At 36.1% G+C, this 21,170-nt stretch overlaps 1 protein-coding gene across 8 annotated transcripts in view; it reads right to left on the reverse strand.

The window, feature by feature from the left end:
* Nucleotides 1–21,170, reverse strand: part of LOC120539266 (neurexin-2-like) — a 2,018,463-nt gene that overhangs the window by 1,324,942 nt on the left and 672,351 nt on the right. For all 8 annotated transcript variants that reach the window (XM_039769182.1, XM_039769181.1, XM_039769180.1 and 5 more), the window contains exon 5: nt 14,863–14,880. In XM_039769182.1, coding sequence (XP_039625116.1) covers nt 14,863–14,880 — 18 coding nt within the window. The remainder of the gene's footprint in view (nt 1–14,862; nt 14,881–21,170) is intronic.

Here is a 21,170-nt window from a genome sequence, read left to right on the forward strand (position 1 = left end):
CTGTCTGCAATGGACTGATGTATTCAAGGTTAGCTCCTGTCTTTTGTCTGATGGTGACTGGATATGCTAAAAACCTCTGTGACCTCGGATTATTTTTTAAAAGGGGAATGTTATGTTATTATTTGGTACATTTTTTTATTTAAATGCATGAAGTGATTTAAACTCAAAAAAGAGCAGCACCAAAAGATTTTCACAGATATTGTAGTTTTATTGATAAACTAGCTAAAAAAAAGCAAATCATTTATATACACAACATCTATCTATAAAGGACTTTTTGTGAATAGATTTAAGAAGGTAATGTTGGGGACTTGTATGCTAAGACTTTGCAACATTTTGTCTATAAAAGGGGTTTGTTTGTCAATGACCTGTTCAGAGGGTGTTTGTGTCCTACAGTGGCATATCATACCTTTCTTTATGTTTTTCTCCAGAATCGGTTTCAACAGCCTGTAAAGCTTTACATGTAAAAGTAGCTTCAGAAGACGGATGGATGGATGATTTATGAAAAAAAACAAAAACAGATCTCTCTCACATGCGTAAAATTCTTTAAGAAAAATCATTTAAACATTTGACAAATGTATGTTTAAATGTTTTAATTTTACTACAAAATATCAAATGAGGATGGGGTATGTCATTTTTATTATTACATTTGTTATTATTGTTTTTCATTTTCTTCAATGATAGCTGCTTATGTGATTTGTTTAAGCAGAAACTGAAGAACCTGAAAATGTTAAGGAACCTATAAGTTCTTCCACTTCAAAACTGAAGTAATGCGATTAAACTCCATTTCTTATAGCCACTACATAAGGGAGAATGGAGAGGAAGCTTGAATCTTACCAAGTGCATTTTTTTGTCCGAACTACTAAGCAAAAAATCGCAAGAATTGATTTTGTAGTTCATTACAGTACTTTATCTTATCAATGCAATATTACTATTCTACTGAATCAAACTTTGAAAAATTCATGGAAGAGCTGCTTTACACTTGTAAAGAGCTGAAGAACATTATCATATTCCTCATACCTAACATAACATTTCTCATATATAGTAAAAACTAGCAAAATACCCGCGCTTCGCAGCGGAGAAGTAGTGAGTTAAAGAAGTTATGAAAAAGAAAAGGAAACATTTTGAAAATAACGTAACATGATTGTCAATGTAATTGTTTTGTCACTGTTGTGAGTGATGAGTGTTGTTGTCATATATATATATATATATATATATATTTACACACACACACATAAACATATATATATATACATATCTATACATACATACACACATATATATACACACAAATACATATATACATACATACACACACACATATATAAACATATATACATATACATACATATCTACATATATACACACACAGCTATTTCAGATCAGTGCAATACGCTGCATTTGTTAAAACGGATGACTCCGCTCTTACGTGCAAGTCTGCGTGGATATTATGAACTATCGTATTTGTTCAAGTTCTATTTAAATTTTAAATAGAAGGAATTTTTATTTAGTCGACAGAAATATCTTTGGTAGGAATGGTAAAAACAGACAGGAATATTATTCGTGAATAAATCAACTCAAACCTTAAACAACTTATAATATTTTGCTCTCCATAAAAATATATCCTGTCTAAATTATACAAGTTAGAAATAAAGTAAACGTTAAAAGAACAAACATTCAAATTTCTTTACTCTTATGTAATTTTATATAAAAATAAACTTAGATTTTAAATATCCCAAAAGAATTTGCTCTCCATAAAAATATATCCTGTCAAAATTATACAAATTCAAATATGAACATGCTGCATAACAAAACCTGGAAATATAAATAAAATGTGTTCCTTTCAGCAATAACAAATCAAATCATTCAGTTGTCTTTGCTCATATGTCATTTTAGAGCTGGACGCCTGGCATCTTTTTGGCCACAAGTTCGTTTCTGTTTGGTGTGAGGTTCTGTGTTGTGGAGATTCTCAGGATGGATTGCAGGTGCTCATCAGTGAGGCGACTCCTGTGTGCTGTTTTGTTAGTCTTTATCACTGAGAAGAGCTTCTCACACAGATATGTGCTACCAAACATGCACAAGGTTCGAGCCGCATGTAGACGGACTTTTTTTGTTCTTCAAAGTCACCAAAGCGCCGTGCAAACTCAGTGCGCAGTGCGCTCAGTTTATCAGCAAAGCGCGTATTTGGGAACACCGTAGTGACGACTTGGTTTAACATTACTTGTCAACAGGGAAAGTGGGGCAAGGTGCACTTGGTGCATTTGTGTCTCCCATAAAAGCAGCTTTACTTGAAATCACTTTGTGATTGTGCACGGGTTAAAACGTCCGCTGAAGTGTCAGATTCTTATTTAATTATGCTGCTTTCTGTATCTTCTGCATTGCATTCAGGTTACCCTGATGTTTTATCTCATAGTGCCGTCTTAGATTAAATTCTGTAAATACAGCCACATTAGCTCCACAAATGAGACACACGGGTTCAGTAAACATATACTCAGCCTCCCATCGGTTTTTAAAGGCTCTATTTTCAGAATCAACATTTCTCTTCAGCATCGTGTGAGCTAGCTTCGCAATAACTTGTTCGGCAAGGTGGCTGAAGTGCTGCATTATGGGATCTGTAGTTTATTGTGTTACCAGCGCTTCATATACCCGGCTTTAATAACAATAATACAGTATATAAAATGATCTCGGGGCGGATATAATTACACGCCGGGCGGATGTGGCCCGCCCTTGAGTTTGACACATATGGACTAAATAGAACTTGAAAAGATATATTTTTCAAATGTGATCTCGCAATTCAAATAGAGTTGACGCGCACTACAGCCTGCATCCTCCCCTCGCTGCTACTTTTTTACCGTTCATCTAATGAATACACTGAGTATGGCTTTACCAAAACAATCATTGATGGTGAATAAAGTATCCATTATTCGAGTATGTAGATCGGCAAATATATATATATATATATATATATATGCATATATATATATATATATATATATATATATATATATATATATAATATACCCGCGTATCGCAGCGGAGAAGTAGTGTGTTAAAAAAGCTAGAAAAAGAAAAGGGAACATTTTAAAAATAACGTAACATGACTGTCAATATACAGTATTTGTTTTGTGAGTGCCACTGAGTGTTGCTGTCATCAAGGATTTGATTATCATTATTTCTTTCAATCAGGTTTGTATTTGTAGGATGTGTTGTGTTCAAGTTATATTCCGTGTTTGTCAATCGTTGTAAAGATGACAGGTTTCATTCATCGATTCGTTTCATCAATAAACAGCTCGTCTTCTTCTTTATCTGAGACCTGACACACTGCATGCACGGGTTTTTTTTACACTGTCTTCCTTTATCGGGACATTAACTTTTTCCACCGTGTGCTTTGTTTCCGCAGTAGCTGGATTTATGAATATGCTTATCAGACGCTTCATATTTTTTGCTGCCTTTTCAATTGTGTAATTCGGTTTTGTTCAGCGCTCTTTGGAACTGTTGCTTTTATCTGTGCACTCGCCAGTTCACGTGAGCCGCTCGGTGTACATGCATCGAAGGTTCCCAGCTGTGCTGGTGCCATCTCGTGCTATGTCCATGGCTGTATTTAATGTTACCTTAGTCCTGGCACTTAAAACTTTCTCTCGCAGTTTCGCTGAGTTTGTGTCAAACACCACCCTGACCATCTCATCTTCCTCTCCATAAACACAGTCCTTCACCCGTGAATATTTAGTGGGAGTTTGCTATTGGATTGCCGCTGACGGACGGCCTTATATGGGCAGGCACTAAATTACAAACGCCAGCAGCAGCTTGTCTATGAACTTAATTTAAAGTGTAGGTTTACATCGTGCTTTGTTTCCGAAGTAGCAGAACTCATCAATATGGTTGTATATGTCACTCGCTCGCTTCTTATTGTTTCGCTGCCTTCTCAATTATATAATGCATGTTTTCTTCAGCGCTTTTTCGAGGTCTTCCTGGTTTTCTATGTACTGCGTGATTACGTGGGATGCGTGATGATGTCACACGAAACTCCTCCCCCACGGCGTTCAAGCTCATCTCCATTACAGTAAATGGAGAAAAACAGCTTCCAGTTATGACCATTACGCGTAGAATTTCGATATAAAACCTGCCCAACTTTTGTAAGGAAGCTGTAAGGAATGAACCTGCCAAATTTCAGCCTTCCACCCACACGGGAAGTTGGAGAATTAGTGATGAGTCAGTGAGTGAGTGAGTGAGTGAGTGAGTCAGTGAGTGAGTGAGTGAGTGAGTGAGTGAGGGCTTTGCCTTTTATTAGTATAGATAACAAACATTATCATTTGGTACAATGGTGAGGGATTTCACCTAAATGACATCACTATTTTCCAAAACCTGGAAATGATCAGCTGTTTGTATCTGTGTACATACACATTGTCAGGAGCGGAGGTTCCTTACCCGGATGTAAGGCTCCAAGTAGGCAAATAAAATCCCGGCCAGGACAGAGAAAGGAACCAGACAAGAAGGGATGGCCAAAAGGGATGGACAGACAGTCCATCAGAAATAAAACACTCTTCAGGGGACAGGTTATTCCTCCAGGACACGAGATGGCAGAGCCCTCTATATCAGTGCCCATTTGGGAACCAACAGGGAACGTGTGGAGATGTAGTCTGGAAACACAGCACTGCTGGGGTCCATGGGTGCCACAAGAGGGAAATGAAGGGAAATGCATACCCCAATTTATGGGACTTACATGCGATCCGGAAGTACTTCCATCGGGCAGTTGCCCTGGCACTCCTGGGTCCTTAATAAAAGGGACCGCACTCCTTTATCTAGGTGAGTCGGAGCTGGAAGGACGTGGAGCAACACTCAACTGGAGGACGGCAGTGCAGTGGTGAGAGAAATTGTAACTTGCAGACAGAGAGAGAGATTACTAGTGTTTTGCCCTGCTTACAACTGTTTGGAAGTTCAGTTTGCTGGTGTGTTTGTGTTGGGGTTTGGGGCTCGCTAACGCCGCAGTTTCTTTCTTTCTTTCTTTCTTTCTTTCTTACATGAATACAATAATTCCTTTTGTGCAAGGGTTAACAGTCTTTAAAAAAAACATCCATGCAGTTAGGTTTAAATGGCAGTGTGATATCCAGAAGCATAAACTGAAATCAACAACATTTGCTGATAAGAAATATGGACCTGTCAGTGACTCTTTAAGCAAGTCATGGTTATCTGCATTCAGTTTTCAAAGAAATTAATTGCTCAGCAACAATAAAAATGTCACGTTCAAAGTTTTTGAAATTCTGGTTGCTGTAGACCAGATGTAGAATCTACTGTAGATGTAGATTTTGATTTACCTCAAAGTAAACAAAAGATGGCTTGACTTTCACATATAGCAAAGAGCCATCTTTGTTTTTCACATATTTAAAATAATGAAAATGAAAGTACTGAAGGAGCTAATGCTAATGAATATGTGCTACTTTGTTAAAAGTCATTAATAAAGCCTGAAAGATGTTCCTTGCTAAGTAAGGTCTCCTATCAAGTGGGACTAAGAATGTGATTCTGTGTGGTTTCTATTACCAAAAGCTATTCTAGGCAATTGTGCAAGGAGTTACAGATAATCACTTTAACAAAATATGCCAAGTCTATAAAGAAATTATCTAGATCCTTCCAGTTAGCCATTTGTCTGTCAGAAAGAAATAAAATCTATAAAGAATGACAGAATTCAATTCAAAATGTAAACCAAAAATAGGTTAAGCAGAAAGTGGTCAGATCCACAGAAACATGTTTGCTAAAACGTCAGTAGCAGTGGAACAGTTCCACAGAACAGCATGGTTGGAGTGTTAGAAAAATCTTTTCAATTTTCTTATTGTGCAATGCAAGTGTTTAAAGCATTGCTAAACCTGAAGGCATGACTATATGATTTACCAATGAACAAAATGAGTGAAATTTTCTTGCTTTCATAAATAAAATACATTTACAGTTCTAACTATGCATTTAGTTTTATATTTGAAAATTCATGCTATTTTTATGTGCTGTGTATTATTTTTTAAATGTGCATGCACTAGAAGTGACTCTTGTTGTCAGGGCACGGCAGCCAATTTGTACAACTATTTGGTGCACTGATAATTTGTACTTATGCTTTCTTTGCAAGCTCTTTTGCTACATATTTCATTTAATTTTTTGAGATTTTGCATGGAATACTCACCTTGCTTTTATTTGATCAGACCCAGAGAGCTGTTCTGATTATGTAATGATTTGCTACTAAGCCAAAAAAAAGAGTCCTAAAAACTTTAAAACAAAGGTGAAGTTTAATTAGAAGTTAATTTACCAAATTCAGCCCAAAGATAGCAAGAAAATCTAATAGCAAATTACTAGAAAAAATAAATAAATAAAGTTACTTTACTCAGGCATAGAAGTTTCTGTGGGGGTAAACAATAAAAACCCAGATTATTTCAGATTAGAAAATGGAACCTGACATGGCTGTTCACTATCTCCAATGCTATTTGAAAATGCTGTTGAATGTAAAAGTAAATTTTGGAAAAAGTGTGCTTTTTCCGGTAAACTTGTGTGAGATGTGGCCAGCCAATACCCCCAGGCCGCCAGATGGAGCCCTCCCTGCAGTATGGAGGTGCCCCGAAGACCAGCACGGAGTAATGGGACATGCAGTTTTTATACAAGACCCTGCTGGATACCACAGTGGCCGCAAATGGGAGCTGCAGGGAGGACCGAAGACTTCTTTGTGCTCTTTAACCCGGAAATTCGTCAAAGGAAGAGCGACGGGCTTCCGGGGTGAAAAGAAAGGACTTGTACCTGACCCGGAAGGAATCACATGGAGAGTCACATGGACTGGGGATTGGAACACTTCCGGGTCAGGGAATATAAAAGGACTATGGGAGCTCCCAGACGGCAAGCTGAGCTGGTTGGAAGGGTGGCAATGCGTCTGGGAGTTGGAGGATTGTTTATTGTGTATTATTGGTTTGTTTATGAGAATAGTGGAGGGGAGGGTGCTTTGTGCACTGTGGCGATTAAATAAATTCAACATTTGGACTTTTACCTGGTGTCTGGAGTCGTGGACAGGGGTTCAAGGGAGCAATAGCGACCCCTATCTGTCACACTTGTTACCATGTAACATACAGTTCATATATCTGGGGAGTTGCAATTAAAAGAAAGCTTAACTAGCTTTTTAAACACAATTTTGCAGTATGATGAAAAGCACCAACTACAATGTCTATAATAAATGGTCAACTCTTCCACCCTCTCTAGCGGGAAGAGTCAATAGAGTTGAAATGAATATCCTCCCCAGATTTCTTTTTGTTTTGGAGTATTTCTATAATATTAATAAATCCTTTTTTTTAAAGGTAGACTTGATTATAAGCCTCATTTACATGGAAGGCCAAGAGACCATTATTAAAAAATCTATATTATAAAGGTCAAAAGCAGAGAGTGGAATGATGCTTCCTGACTTTCAGTTATATTACTGGGTTGCAGATATTCAGAATTTGAAACAATGAATAAAGAAGAAGAAAGTGCTGAATTTACACCTGCAAGTCCTCTCTGGTGTTTTCTGGGTTCCAGTCATTAATAATAAAGGCCATTTCAGTAGTAAGTAGGTTGTACTACACTCGCTCAAAATATAAAACCAATACAATTTAAAGAACAGAAAGACATGGCTTCCTGCTGCTCCATTTCAGAATAACTTTGCATTCCAGCCCTCCCTCAACTATACAGTATTTAATTCTTAGAGAACACTAGGCATGTCAACCTTCTGAGACCTTCATATTGGTAGTATGTTTGTACGTTTTGATCAGCTTTGCTGTAAATATGAAATTTTTTCAACGCATTTATTCTTCTTTTCACCAGTTTGTAAAAAAATTTCTAAAGCAACATAATCCTTCATCAGTGCCTTCACTTGAAAATATTTTAACTAGTAATGAGAATAATTTTGACAGCTTTTCCACATTTTAAATACTGCTGTCACAATGCTCACCACTAGATCACCTCTAGCAATGCTGGGAGATAGACATCTCTATCAATATCTCAGACAAGGAGTGGAATTTGATAAATTGAAATGATATACTCTGCGGTGGGTTGGCACACTGCCCAGGATTGGTTCCTGCCTTGTGCCCTGTGTTGGCTGGGATTGGCTCCAGCAGACCCCCGTGACCCTGTGTTTGGATTCAGCGGGTTGGAAGATGGATGGATGGAAATGATATACTGTATACTACATCAGCTCCAGCCTCACACAGGCATAAGTTTAGGGACTATCCAAAACAAAAACTGTTTAGGCATAAAATTTCTGTTAGAGAATGTTTTTTTTTACAATCATTTGAAAGTGTTTGGAGTTATTGTAGATGGATTTAGACTACCTGGTGAAAAACTAGTCATTATTTCCTACACTTGTAAGCATATCAAGTAACTCTGCTGAGCTGGAAAAATCCTAATGTACTCTCCATGGGAAAATAATAATTTTATATAATAAAATTAGAAGCATGTGAAATTTTATTTGCATGGAGCTGTGCATATACATTATTCTTTACAATATAAAAAAATAATAAAATGACAAGAAACATTTAAATATCTTAAAAATCTTTACAGGTGAGAATTTGTGAAACTTCTGATAGCTATGCTCCCTGTTGAACAATGACAGAAGAATCCCCAAAGGCAGAAAATCCTAATTCATTGGTGCTGCTTAGGTGGAGCACTACAAAAACAAAAGTTATTAAATGTAGCTATCAATCTTATAAAGAGACACTTTTAACAACATTTAAACCTGGTCTAAACTTACTTTAAAAAGACTGAGGGAACAGGGTGCAAACACACAAAGCAGTTAGACTGGGACTCAAAATGTCCTTCTATAAGACAAACAGGTGACTGCCATCATAGCAGCACATCTGTAGAATTAGGGGGGCCCCACTCCCCTAGGCTTCACATCTAAAGATACAAACACAAAAACAACTAAGAAAAATTAAACAACTACAAAACCTTGTGAAAAACAATTACTTAAAATTAAATAAAAGAAACAATTACTTCAAAATAATTAATTTCCACAAAAGCAATAAATTCAAGCACAATTTGATGAGTAACAAAGAAAAAGAGAAAATAAAATAAAACCAAAGTCAGCAGGGTAAGCCCAGCATGATTCTGAGAAGAGCGGGGATATGTATTTCCACAATTCGCTCACTGCAACCCTACCTGTTATTTAAATGAAAATGAATGAAAGATTAATGAAACAAAAAAATGAAGTGCTAGGCTGCAGAAGCAGAAGACATAGGAGGAGAAAAAACAGTGAAAGATCCAAAGTAAAGTCAGGGGGTGAATCTTTTGTGCACTGCATTTGTTTGACAGCCAGTGGCAAAGACATTCTTTGGTGAGTAGAAAGAAAATGGATTCACCGGACTGGAATTTGTGCAGATGATTCATTTACTATGAATTAGGCCCCTCCGTATGAAGTACGATTTTCAAACACAATGTTACTTATACAGTGTAAGTGTACCTACCTAAAACCATGTAATACCATTGACTAAATGCTGATGTTTCATATCAAACAACTTTAGACTCAATGTAAAGAAAGCTTTTTATCTGTGAACTCCATAATACATAATGATCAGAAAGGAGAACTTCAAGTACCAAGGAAAAAAAGCGATGTCCTGTGTGCACATTCTTCTTTAGTTTAAACAACAATTCTTATTTACCTTTAAACAGAACAACTGCCTGTGATCTCCTACATTTCACAGACAGTAAACAGTAGCCCCAGTGCCCCAGCAAACATACTCAGGTGAAGCTAGGGGGATGTTACCATGGAGGTTTTGCTTCATTTTGTTAGTTATTTTTTATAAGTGTGTGCTAGATTTAAAATGCCACTTTTATTGGAACATAGTATGTTGATTGTGGAGCTGCACCTTCATACAGGATGCTACAAGTTGAAATGTGAGGGATTTCTGAAGGAAAATCTCACTGCAAATGCTCCTGCAACTACACAAGTCAGCAATTGGTGAAAAAGTGACATGCTAGTTCTTCAATGTGAAGTGCATCAAAACTAAGAAATGATTCTGTCCTTACTCTATATGCTGCTGCTTATAACAATTAAAGTAGCGTCTACCACCAATAAAAGGTTAAGTTACAGAAGTCATTTCAGAGAGTCCTCCATGATTTGCAGGCTAAATGTTTTGTGTGTCTCCAGATTTTACATACAAACACACAAGCATTTTGTGCTTAGTTTAAAATTGTTCTACAAAGTAAAAAGCAGAAACATCAATAGAAAAAAAAACAAGTTTGTCTCAGGATGACATTTATTTAAGAAGTCTTTAACTGAAAAAATTAAGAATTAGGAATATCCTCTGCTCACTAAGCAGAGAAGAACAACTATTCCTAAATTGAACTGACAGCAACTCTTCAGTGCAGTCTGGTGATAATACATTGAAAGGTACCAATTAAGAATGTGAATAGCAATTTTAAAATGTTATATTTTAAATTTGCCATTTTGTTAGACACTTTAATGCCGCAATTAAACCAATAAAAGTTGTTGCTTCTTTCAAGTTATTTTTATCAAGATGGCAAATGGTCAAAATGTCATTTTTAACCTTGTTTACTTTTCAAAATATGTTATTTTCTGGCTCTGCTCTGTTTAATTGCATCCATTTTTGAAATGCTTTTCTTTTTAGGCTAACTTGCTACATCACTTAGGGTCTCCATACTTAATAAAAAGTCATTAGAGGAGATCCTACTGTGACTTTGTGACCATTGTAAATATTATCAAAATATTATTTTGTATTCTTATTTGAATATCAAGCATAATATCAGAACAGAAATATTAAAAAAGTATTAACACATTATTGAATTTTGTGTAGAATGTGTATGAACTGTAATCAAATTATTAAATACTAGAATAGCATAAATGACTAATATCATCAAAAATCTGACGAAACATTTCACCAGGTTATCCAATTCTGGTCCAATTAAAATACAAAGAAACTAATATAGTGCAAAAAAACTCAGTTCAGCTCCCATGACTTTGGAGAGGTTTTATTAGTCTTCAATGTCCTGTGGGGCTTGAAAAACATCTGACTCTTCTATTTCAAAATCAATGAACTTAAGAGTTTGTTTTTATTTCTGCATGAGGCATTCCACTTGTTTCTTCCTTTTTAAATACTTGGGTGAAAAATTTGTTCATTTCATTTGCTATTTCCAAAGATTTCTCCATTAGTGTCCCTAAGGTTTCTTAAATTCTCTTTTATCATGTTTTTACTGGAGTAGTAATGAAAAAATGACATGCAGTTAATTTTGGCTTCTGCAGGAATTTTTATTTTGGTTTCTCTTTTGATGTTTCAAATGCTTTTTTTGATCTCTTGCTGTAGTTTCTGATATTCCTCTACCTCAGAATTATCTGTTTTTTTCTTATTTTCTTGTACAGCAATCTTTTATGTTTTACTTTTTTTAATAATATTGCAATTTATCAATTTTGACTGATTTTTTTTTTGTATTTTTGTTTTATTGTTTTTCAGGATAAACTTATTTAGGGTCTCAAACAGAAGATGTATGAAATTACACAAACTGTTATTTATAGTTGCTGAGTTTTTGCTTTAACATTTGATGTTTTGGAGATACTTCCTCATCCATATAAAGTCAGCTTTCCTCAAGTTATACAGTAAGTCTTCGTTTTGGTGTACATTTGTGTATTTTCAAAGATTATCATAATTTTGATGTTGTGATCACTGTTGTTTAAAGTATCATTAACTTATGTTCTTGTTATTCTGTCCTTGATGTTTGAGATCTGATCCACAGTAGACAGACATCACCACATGTTGGGCTTGAGAACAAACTGGGTGAGGAAAACAGCCATTTGCCATCTGCATCATTTCAGTTTTCTCTTTTGTATTCCTGATAGGAGTTTTCCAATCAATGTTTGGAAAGTTAAAATCAGCCAAGACCACTATGTCCCTCTTTGCTGCACATACAGTATATCTTATTTGATTAAATGTTACTATCCAACATATCAGAATTTGGCAGCCTGTAACAAACTTCATTAACTGGAACTCTGCCTTTCTAAGTTTGAGAGACTGGTCCAGAATCTCTTGTGGTAGACTACCTGGATCCACAGCAGTTTGCCTGTTGGACAAAGATTGGAATGGAGGATACAATTATCAATCTGCTCCACAAGGCTTATTCTCACCTGGATAAAGATGACAGCACTGTGAGAATAATGTTTCTTGATTTCTACAGCACCTTGAGTACCATTCAACCATTCCTGGTAAGGGGTAGACTCAGAGATATGCAGATGGATGAGCTTATGTTGTCCTGGATAATGGGCTATTTGTTGGGCAGACCATAGTTTGTGAGACTCGAGGACTGTGTTGCTATTACAGATGTGAGCAAGACTGGGGCACCGCAAGGAACAGTCTTATCTCCTTTTCACTTCACTCTGTACACCTCCAACTAGAAATAACACACCAGGTTATGTCACTTGCAGAAATTCTCAGATCATTCTGCACTTACAGGGTGCATTGATAAAGGGGATGAGGCAGAGTATAGGAGTCAGGTGGAAAAGTTTGTTTCTTGGTGCAAGGGGATTTATCTGCATCTTAACATTTAGCAAAAACAAGAAAGTGGTTATTGATTTTCACCACATCAAGGAGCCTCTATGTCTGCTCTCTGTTCAAGGAGTGGATGTAGAGGTGATCCACTCCTATACATACTATAAGTAATTGGGGGACCACATTAATGACAGATTGGAATAGTCTCAGAACACAGAGAAACTATATAAGAAAGGGCAAAGCAGGCTCTTTTTCCTTAGGAGACTGAATTCTGAATGTGGGAAGTGACATCCTTCACATTTTCTGTAACTCTGTGATGGCCAGTGTGATTTTCTATGCTGGGTGCTTGGCTGGTAACATCACTTCAAGAGAAGTGAGACTCCATCGAATAAACAAGCTAATTCGAAGGACATCCCCAGTTATAGGACACACTCTAGACCCTATGGTGGTAGTAGAAAAGGAAAGAACTAAAGCAGAGTGTCATTATGAACAATGAGTATGTTTAGCCTGTGGGCCTTTGGGATTACAGTAAATGTTTATAGGAAACCAAAATATACAATGGTAAAACTGGTGCAAGGTGGATAATAAACCAGCTGATCACAAGGTATGATCACATACACAGCCTCAGAGACCTATCCTCAGACAATTTCAAGTCATCGGGTAAGCTAATACGAATGCTTTGAGATATATAAGGAAACTACAAAACACATATGGACATGAGGAGAACATGCAAAAGACTCACAGACAGAAACTAATCTGAGAACAGATCATCTTCCAGCAGCTTTTCCAAACATTAACGGCATAAAGCAAATTCAACAATCAAGTTTTCACTACCTGTATTCTAGAGAGCAACAATCAGTCAGCTAACTGTAGCCAACAGTCAAGTCACAAATGTTTGTATCCAATTGTTGATCTAAAATCCAATGTTCTCTTTAAGGAATGTAATATCTGTGCAGATTTTTTTTTTCAATATTGATGTCAGCATTTCTCTTAATAAAAAAGGGTTCACACATTGCAGACAAGTAATGTAATAAGCAACTTCCAAATTATTCTAAGAGGACTAAAATAAATATTATAAAAATTTTGTACTATTTCTTCTGCAAGATATGCAGCAGCTCTCACATGTTGTGCTGCTTTTCTCTTCCTCAGCCTTTAGTCCTCTTTAGTACTTTTCACCAGTTTGTTACTAAATGAATTATCACTTTTTGTGATGCATACCTCGTTCTTATTCATCCAAGTCTTTTGTTACTAACAACTTAAATGATGTGCACAGTGAGCTACAATTATACAGAGTAAGCACTATTAAGGTAAAATAAACATTTTTTGATTAAACATTTCAATTTTCAAAAAACTGACAGGAATAACATCTTAAACACATTCACTGACATATCGATGTACTATGCAGTACTCTACACATGGCCTGAATTTCAGCAATAATGTCTAGTTACATAAGTTGGTTTTCCAGTACTGTGTTCTGAACTTATAAACATTTTGATCACATTGCATTTATATAACAGCTGGCTTTCTTTTGTTTTCTTGTAGTCCATTTTTATTCTTTGTATGCAAGCTGGCTGCTACACAATGCATGGCACAAGGTACAAGTCAGTAACAAAAAGGCACAGTCAGGGTCGGCCAAATGCCAGAAACCTTGTCCTGACCCTTCCTTTCTCTTTCCTTCCCGTACATATCTAAAAATGTTTTTCAGCTAGCTCATCATTATTTGTTAAAAGCAAATTATCCATACCCATATATTTCCAAAATAACAAATTAGAAATTCCATATGAATTTGGGCTATCTTTAATCAGTAAACAGAGACCAATGTTGATATACTGTTTGTCCCTATCCATAGACATCAAGCAACTGTCAGTCATAAAACAATAGTTAAGAAAAAAGGAGTAAGCAAAGCATCCATATACTGTAAACCAGTAAAAGCCCTGTACATATAAACGTATTTCTGTTATAGAGGTTGTTTGCCTGTTTTCCTCTCTGTCTACACTGTTTTTTCACATTTTTGTTTTTTTGTATTGTATAGATATGGCCACATCATAGCAAGCAAAAAGGAGGAAAATTTCTTCAGTCATGAGTGGCTTTCTTCCTTCCTGTAACTTGTATCTCCAATATTCAATGTGATAATCTATATTATAGTGCAAGTAACAATAGCCATTGGGTGGCTTATGCAAATTCCTTCAAGAAAGTAATTTTTAAGGTATCATTTATTATAGTGTTTTCAATAGATTAACTACAGGGTGATTGTGTTCATCTGACTGCCAAAAGTAGATTGCATAAACAAAAAATGTCTTCACAATGAGCCAAATATGTCCCAAATACAGTATAAGCTTATTTTTAAATGTGAATAGCAGTGAAAATATTAACTTACCAGCTTGAGACGTTTCACCTGAAAGAAGAAAAAAAAAGAAACCGTGAGTAAACCAATTCCACATACTTTTTAAGGCAATGTAAATAAATATCAACAATACTTTAAGATGCTTTATATCTAAAAAATAATTCTATTACAATTTTGCTTTTTTAAAAATGGGCTATACACTAAGCCAATTAGATAGATAGAAACTTATCATTCCTTGGACTTTATTTCGAGTGAAACATAATGCTCTCTGCTATCTGTGCTCATGCTTGATGTCTTTTTTTCTGAATAATGTAAGCCATTAAAATGTGACCTTCAGTGCTCAGCTATGTCAGCTTAACATTTGGATGAATTGATGAAAAATTCCAACAGAATTCATCACAAACTACTAAGAAAATGAAAATCTGCAATTCTACCCTACAATTCTACAATTCGATTAAAATGGTTCTTTTTTATTTAAAAAGTGAAACTAATACTGCATACTATACACAGTCAACCGACATGTGTTATAAAATCAGACATTGACTGGAATCAAAATTACCTACAATGCTGGAAAAAAAAACATAAATTATTGCATTCATAAGAATTACTTCAAAATCACTTCTATTTTTTGGCCAGTGCCACATATCCGGTATGATATACCATTTGACTTGTCTTAATGTCTAGCTAAGCAAGACCAAAAAAACACTCATTTTTATGGTATGTTTGGACATATTTTGTGCAGGAAAGTACACCTTTATAATAAAGAGTAAACCATTAGGTGTCTTTTGCAGAAATGATCACAAGTACTTGAAGTTTTGCATAAGTTTTGCACATCAACCAACCCCAGGAGTTCATCCCCTCATGGGATACGAGAGGTTAAAGGTACTCCTCTTCAAAATTCTTTGAAAAAATGGGGATCGGTAATATAGCAGTTGGAGTGTTGTTTTATGTAATTTGAGGTTGCTGATCACAAATACAATATTTTGCTATTTGATTTAACCGGTGGTCTTAGCCCTCTACCTGCCCCTCCCAGAAGGTTACAAATAACCAATTTTAAACATGAGCATGTGGATATCATTTTAGACTATTTCAAGGTCAGTGATTACAGATATGTTATTTTTTTGATTTGTTTATTGTGATTGAGATTATTTAGACTTGAAACATGTAAACTGTGGCAGACATTTTAACATTTCAAATATGTTAAACTTCTATCTCATGATGTAAATCATTATTTCTTATGAACAACCCAAATTAGGGTGTCTTACACTAATTCAGATTTGTTTGGGATGCAGGGCAGTATGGTGCTGTCACTGTCAACTCGCAGCTTCTGCTGCTAAATTTCTTTACAATTTCAAAAACTCTGCAGCTACTGAAATGGCAAAGATTCAAGCATTATAGCCTTATAAAGTGAATATTGCCACATGCAATATGTCATTTAACACAAAACATTCTACAGCCCAAACAGTACAGCTTTACTTTAAAGTTTATGCACAGTTTTAAGGTAAAGAACATCACAAAAAATGAAAAGAAAAACTTTTTCATGATGACATTTCAATTTCAGGCTTTTATATTTATGACATGTGTCATTATGTTACTATGTGGCCGTTACATTTCGGTCAAAGAACCGTATGCCGATATACTTTGTTATTCACAAACACACAGAATCTTTTCTACTCTTACCTCAAGATTACAGCAAGGTGTCACACTGAGACATTTGATTTATGTAGCAGCTTGTAAGGTATAAGGCAAAACCATTTTTTATTAAAATCTAATGTTTCAAAACGTGAGAGGTTGTGGCTGTCATTTTTAACAGTCATTTCTTACATTTTTTTTAAATTCACAAAAAGCATGTGTACACATAAATTAAATGTGTTTGTCTCCCATTCAAGTTCTGAAATTGGTCCCTATTGGATTCTTTTAATGAACAGGGGATAAAAATTAACATCATATAATATTTGCCTCCAATATTTTGTTACATACTCATATAAAGTCACTTATTTTCACAAAGAAATGCTAAGATTTATTTAACCAAGAGCTGTTAAATCGTAACCAGAGGGATAAAATTGACCTGCTGGGAGCTGTTTTTTGTCAACAATGCATCTTCTAAAATAAAGCATCTTTTATTTTGTATTTCAGGACTATAACCCATGTTTCCAGCAATACTCCTAAAGTCACCAATATTAATGATCTGCTACACTAAGTGCCATTTCTGGACATGCATGCTATATGAAGTGGCCCAGCATGTCTGTGCTTGGGCATTGCAATTCAGCATTTGTACATCTTGTCTCTTTTCAGTTCATGATTTTGAAGTATATCTCTAGTGTAAAAGATTATTTAAAAACAAATTCACAGATACATCTGGGTGAAATCTAGCTTTCTGAAATCCTTTGTAATACTCTTTTCAGTAGGTAAATCTTCAATGTATGTCAGTTTACTATGCTGATGATTTGATTTTTCTCCACAATCTTCTCAGCTTCTCATTCATTCACACCAATACACTTCTCATTGCAGCTACCACAGCAACGTGTCACTAAAGCTGATACCAAAGTGAGTTAAAATTAAACAGTTAATTTGCAGTAAAGCTGTATAACACACAAAAGAGAGTGATAGACAGCAGCTAGAAACAGGTAAAAGCACTTAATTGTTCATCAAGCAGTGATTGTTTTCTTTGAAATTACCTGCAGTATAGTATATCTGACAAAAAAAATACGATTTAGTCCTCCCCCGAGTACAATGCAACATTAAGTCAGAAATTCTTTGAATGTCTCATCTACACAAATCCAGAGGAGTCACATCAAATTGTGTCCCAAAAGTCTTAATTCACTTCTTATCCAAAAAATCTCAGTGACCACACCTCAGACCAGTTGGCTGTGTATCTCCCTGTTATTTTCTTAGTCTCAGGTTTATCAGATACAATTATTTTATACATTTTTCTTTTTTTGTAAAAAAGAAATCCTAAATAATATCCCAATTTGGATAATCTAAATTCAGGGTTGGAGATGCAAAAACCTTTGCTGGCAACATCAATTGCAAAGCAGGAACCAACCCTGGACAGCTTGGCAGTCGAATTCTGGCATCCATTCTCATTCACACGCCAGAAGCAGTTGAGAGGTGACAATTAACTTCACCTGCAAATCTTCAGGACGAGGAGTGACTAATACCAAATTAATAATATAACATTTTTCAAGATGTTTAGTCCAATTTTTGGGTTGTGATAACACACATTTGCTTGCCAAAGCCCTATCTAACACAATTAAAAAAGTCTAGTACTAAAATGTATTAAAAAGTGAAACCCCTAAAATAGTGCTGCCAGAGGTGGACGATACCCTCCGCCCTTAAAGCTACACCAGTGGTGGGTGGCAGGAGCTGATCTGGCAACACAGCATGCAAGGTAGGAATCAACCCTGGATAGAAAGCCAGTCCACTGCAGACCACAATAACAGAGCACATTTTATTCATGAGTGAGTTTAGTAAAATGATGCAAACTGAGCACTTTAACCATAATGTCAGCTGTTTAAACACTCAGCGGTTTATATCCACTTCAAATTAATCAATTCAGTCAAGCACAAATTGTTTTTTACCCTCATGGCCAGTGTCTTAAGTAAAAGCCGTGTTCTTAGAAAACTTCCAAAAAAGATGAAAGCCTTCAGTTCTTTACACTACTTGTCTTAGCAAAATAATGAAAAATCGAGTCCCATTTTATTAGTACAATATGATATATTTAACTGAGATGTTTCATAGTGTTATGTATTTCATTAAGTTAACAGCAGCAGCAAGTGGTATATCAGACAAGACACTTCTGATGAAATGCTAATATATCTTGCAAGCTCAATCAAAAAACTGCCAGAGAGCATAGCAAACTATAGGATGAGACAAAACATGTTGAAGAAATAAACAAAATTGTTTACTTACAGAGTGAGTGACCTGTGGATGTCCAAAAGAGGCTTTTCATATCGTGCAAAAACAAGACTTTAATCATGTGCTTTAAAAGCAAATTTAAGCCACCACTGCATAAATGAACAAGCAGTGTTTTTACTTAGGTGGTAATGTGAGGCTGTGCTGCTGCCTGATTTCAAATCTGCAATATTTGCCTGGTGTCTATTTGGGCTTTCCTGCAGCCACTCCAATTTTTTTCTCATATATACATGTTAATTTAAATAGTGACTCTGAACTAGACTGATGTGAGTACAAATGTGTCCTAGTGCCCTATTTGGTGCCCAATGGTCCTGAGTGCCACTGACCTTCAGCTATGGAATTTTTAGTTAACATGTATATCCTACAGTATCTTTTTACAATTTATTTCAAGAATATATATATATGAAGCCATAACAGAATAATTAATCAAACATAAGGAAAAGGACTGAAAGTAACTAATGTGTTAACTAATTGTAGCTTTAAGGTTAGTCACATGAGGTCTGCCTCATCTTAGAGAAACCACCAGCTTCATTTTTTAGGGTTAGAATGAAGTAAATGAGTAATGAACACCCCTCAAGAAAGCAAGGATAAACTAATGGGAAAGCCCATACACCCCTTCTATGAAATGGTGCTAAGATCAATAGGAGAATCTACAAAACACCCCTATCAATGAGGCAGCATTCAAAAACGGGGAAAGTTGACAGGAGTCAGAAAATACTGTTGGCACTAGTTGATTGGATGGGATAATAAAGCTCTGCATATTGAGAGTCAGATGACATGATGCATTAGATGAGGTAATGGTAACAGGAAAGTATAAAAGCAAAGAATTTGTTTAATTGATTGCTCACTCCATGGACTGAGGCATTTGTGCATATCTCTGTGCAAATAAAAAATGTTCTGCATTCTCATCTGGGCTCCGTAACTGCCATCTTTGAAGACATAACAAAGGAAACCTTTTTTTTTCAGAACACAGCTGGATAGGTGGGCTAGGAAATGAATGGATTGAGAAATGTTTTCCATTAATAGTACAGAATGGGCTATGACTTGATTGAGTATATTAAACTAATGTAGCTGAGGTTTATCACTGACTCCTTTCTGAAATAGCCCTCTTTCTGTTGGTGACAGGGTGGTGCACTAGTTTGTGCTGCTGCCTCATAGTTTAAGCAGATATTAAACCCCAGTCTAGCCACTGTATGCATCTAGTCTGCACATTTTCCAGATTCTTGCATAAGCAGGTTCTCTTCGATCAGGAAGAGCTCTCATACTGGCCATTTCCCCTACTGCACTTCCAGGATGTGAACTCAGGTTCACAGCCCACACTGAGTGAGAAAAGCATCAGTCTTTTCTCACAAGTCAAAGACAATTTATCCATCCATCCCTTATCCAACCCCCTATATCCTAACTACAGGGTCACGGGGGTCTGCTGGAGCCAAACCCAGCCAACACAGGGCACAAGGCAGGAAACAAACCCCGGGCAGGGCACCAGCCCACCACAGAGCCAAAGGCAATTCCATTCACCTAAATGACTAAATTGGCTTCTGGCCCTGAGGGTGTCTCTTCTCTTTTATCTGAGTATGTCTGCATGACTTATGTCTGAATATTTGAGTTTCAATACCCATCCTAAACACAGAATGACTGGTTTATGTAACTTTCTCCATTTTGAGTTTATAAGGTTATATGTCTAATTGTGGTAAAATGGCTTTGGGTATCAATGGGTTGATACCTGCACATCTCAATAACATGTAATGGAAGAAGTTCAGAAAATAGATGGCTGGTGAAGGACAAAGTGTTGATTTACTTATCATTTGAATAATTTAAATTTTTCTGATATGACAGATTAAAGCAAATACTTGTAAAAGCAGTTATAAAGGTTTGAAGTTTACTGTGCTGTAGAGGTCAGCTTGATGACCCAAGCATCTATTGCACTAGCACTTTTGCTCCATAACTGAGCTGAGCCACAGCTGCTCTGTATGGGTCAATACACCTTGGGGTATCTTCAAGGGACTAAATGTGCTGATGCACGGTATTAACATTTTATCAGTACATGCCTTTTTGGAGAGCTATACTTCACATGGGCCGCATCTGACAGAGACAGAAACCTCACAAATGCAGTCAGCTGTGGATTCACTGCAGATGTGGTTTCTCATTACCTCTGCTCTCACTCCAAATGCAGCTCCTGAGGAAAAATAGTGGTGTTGCATGACTTTTATTATTTTATTTATTTATTTTTTTTCTTTTTGCCAGCTTTGAAATTGTGGTTTATCCCTAAGCCTTGAGCGAAAATGCAGTAGTACATTTTCGCTGCCCCAGAGAGAGTACATCTTTTGAACTTCCTAAATTTAAACTTTTTATTACTTGTCTGTGTGTCAGCCTTCTTTAATGCTATTGTGGTGCACTTTGCAACTGACAAATGTAACCTTCGCCAA

The sequence above is a fragment of the Polypterus senegalus genome, chromosome 11, assembly GCF_016835505.1.
Source record: "Polypterus senegalus isolate Bchr_013 chromosome 11, ASM1683550v1, whole genome shotgun sequence".
NCBI lineage: Eukaryota > Metazoa > Chordata > Cladistia > Polypteriformes > Polypteridae > Polypterus > Polypterus senegalus.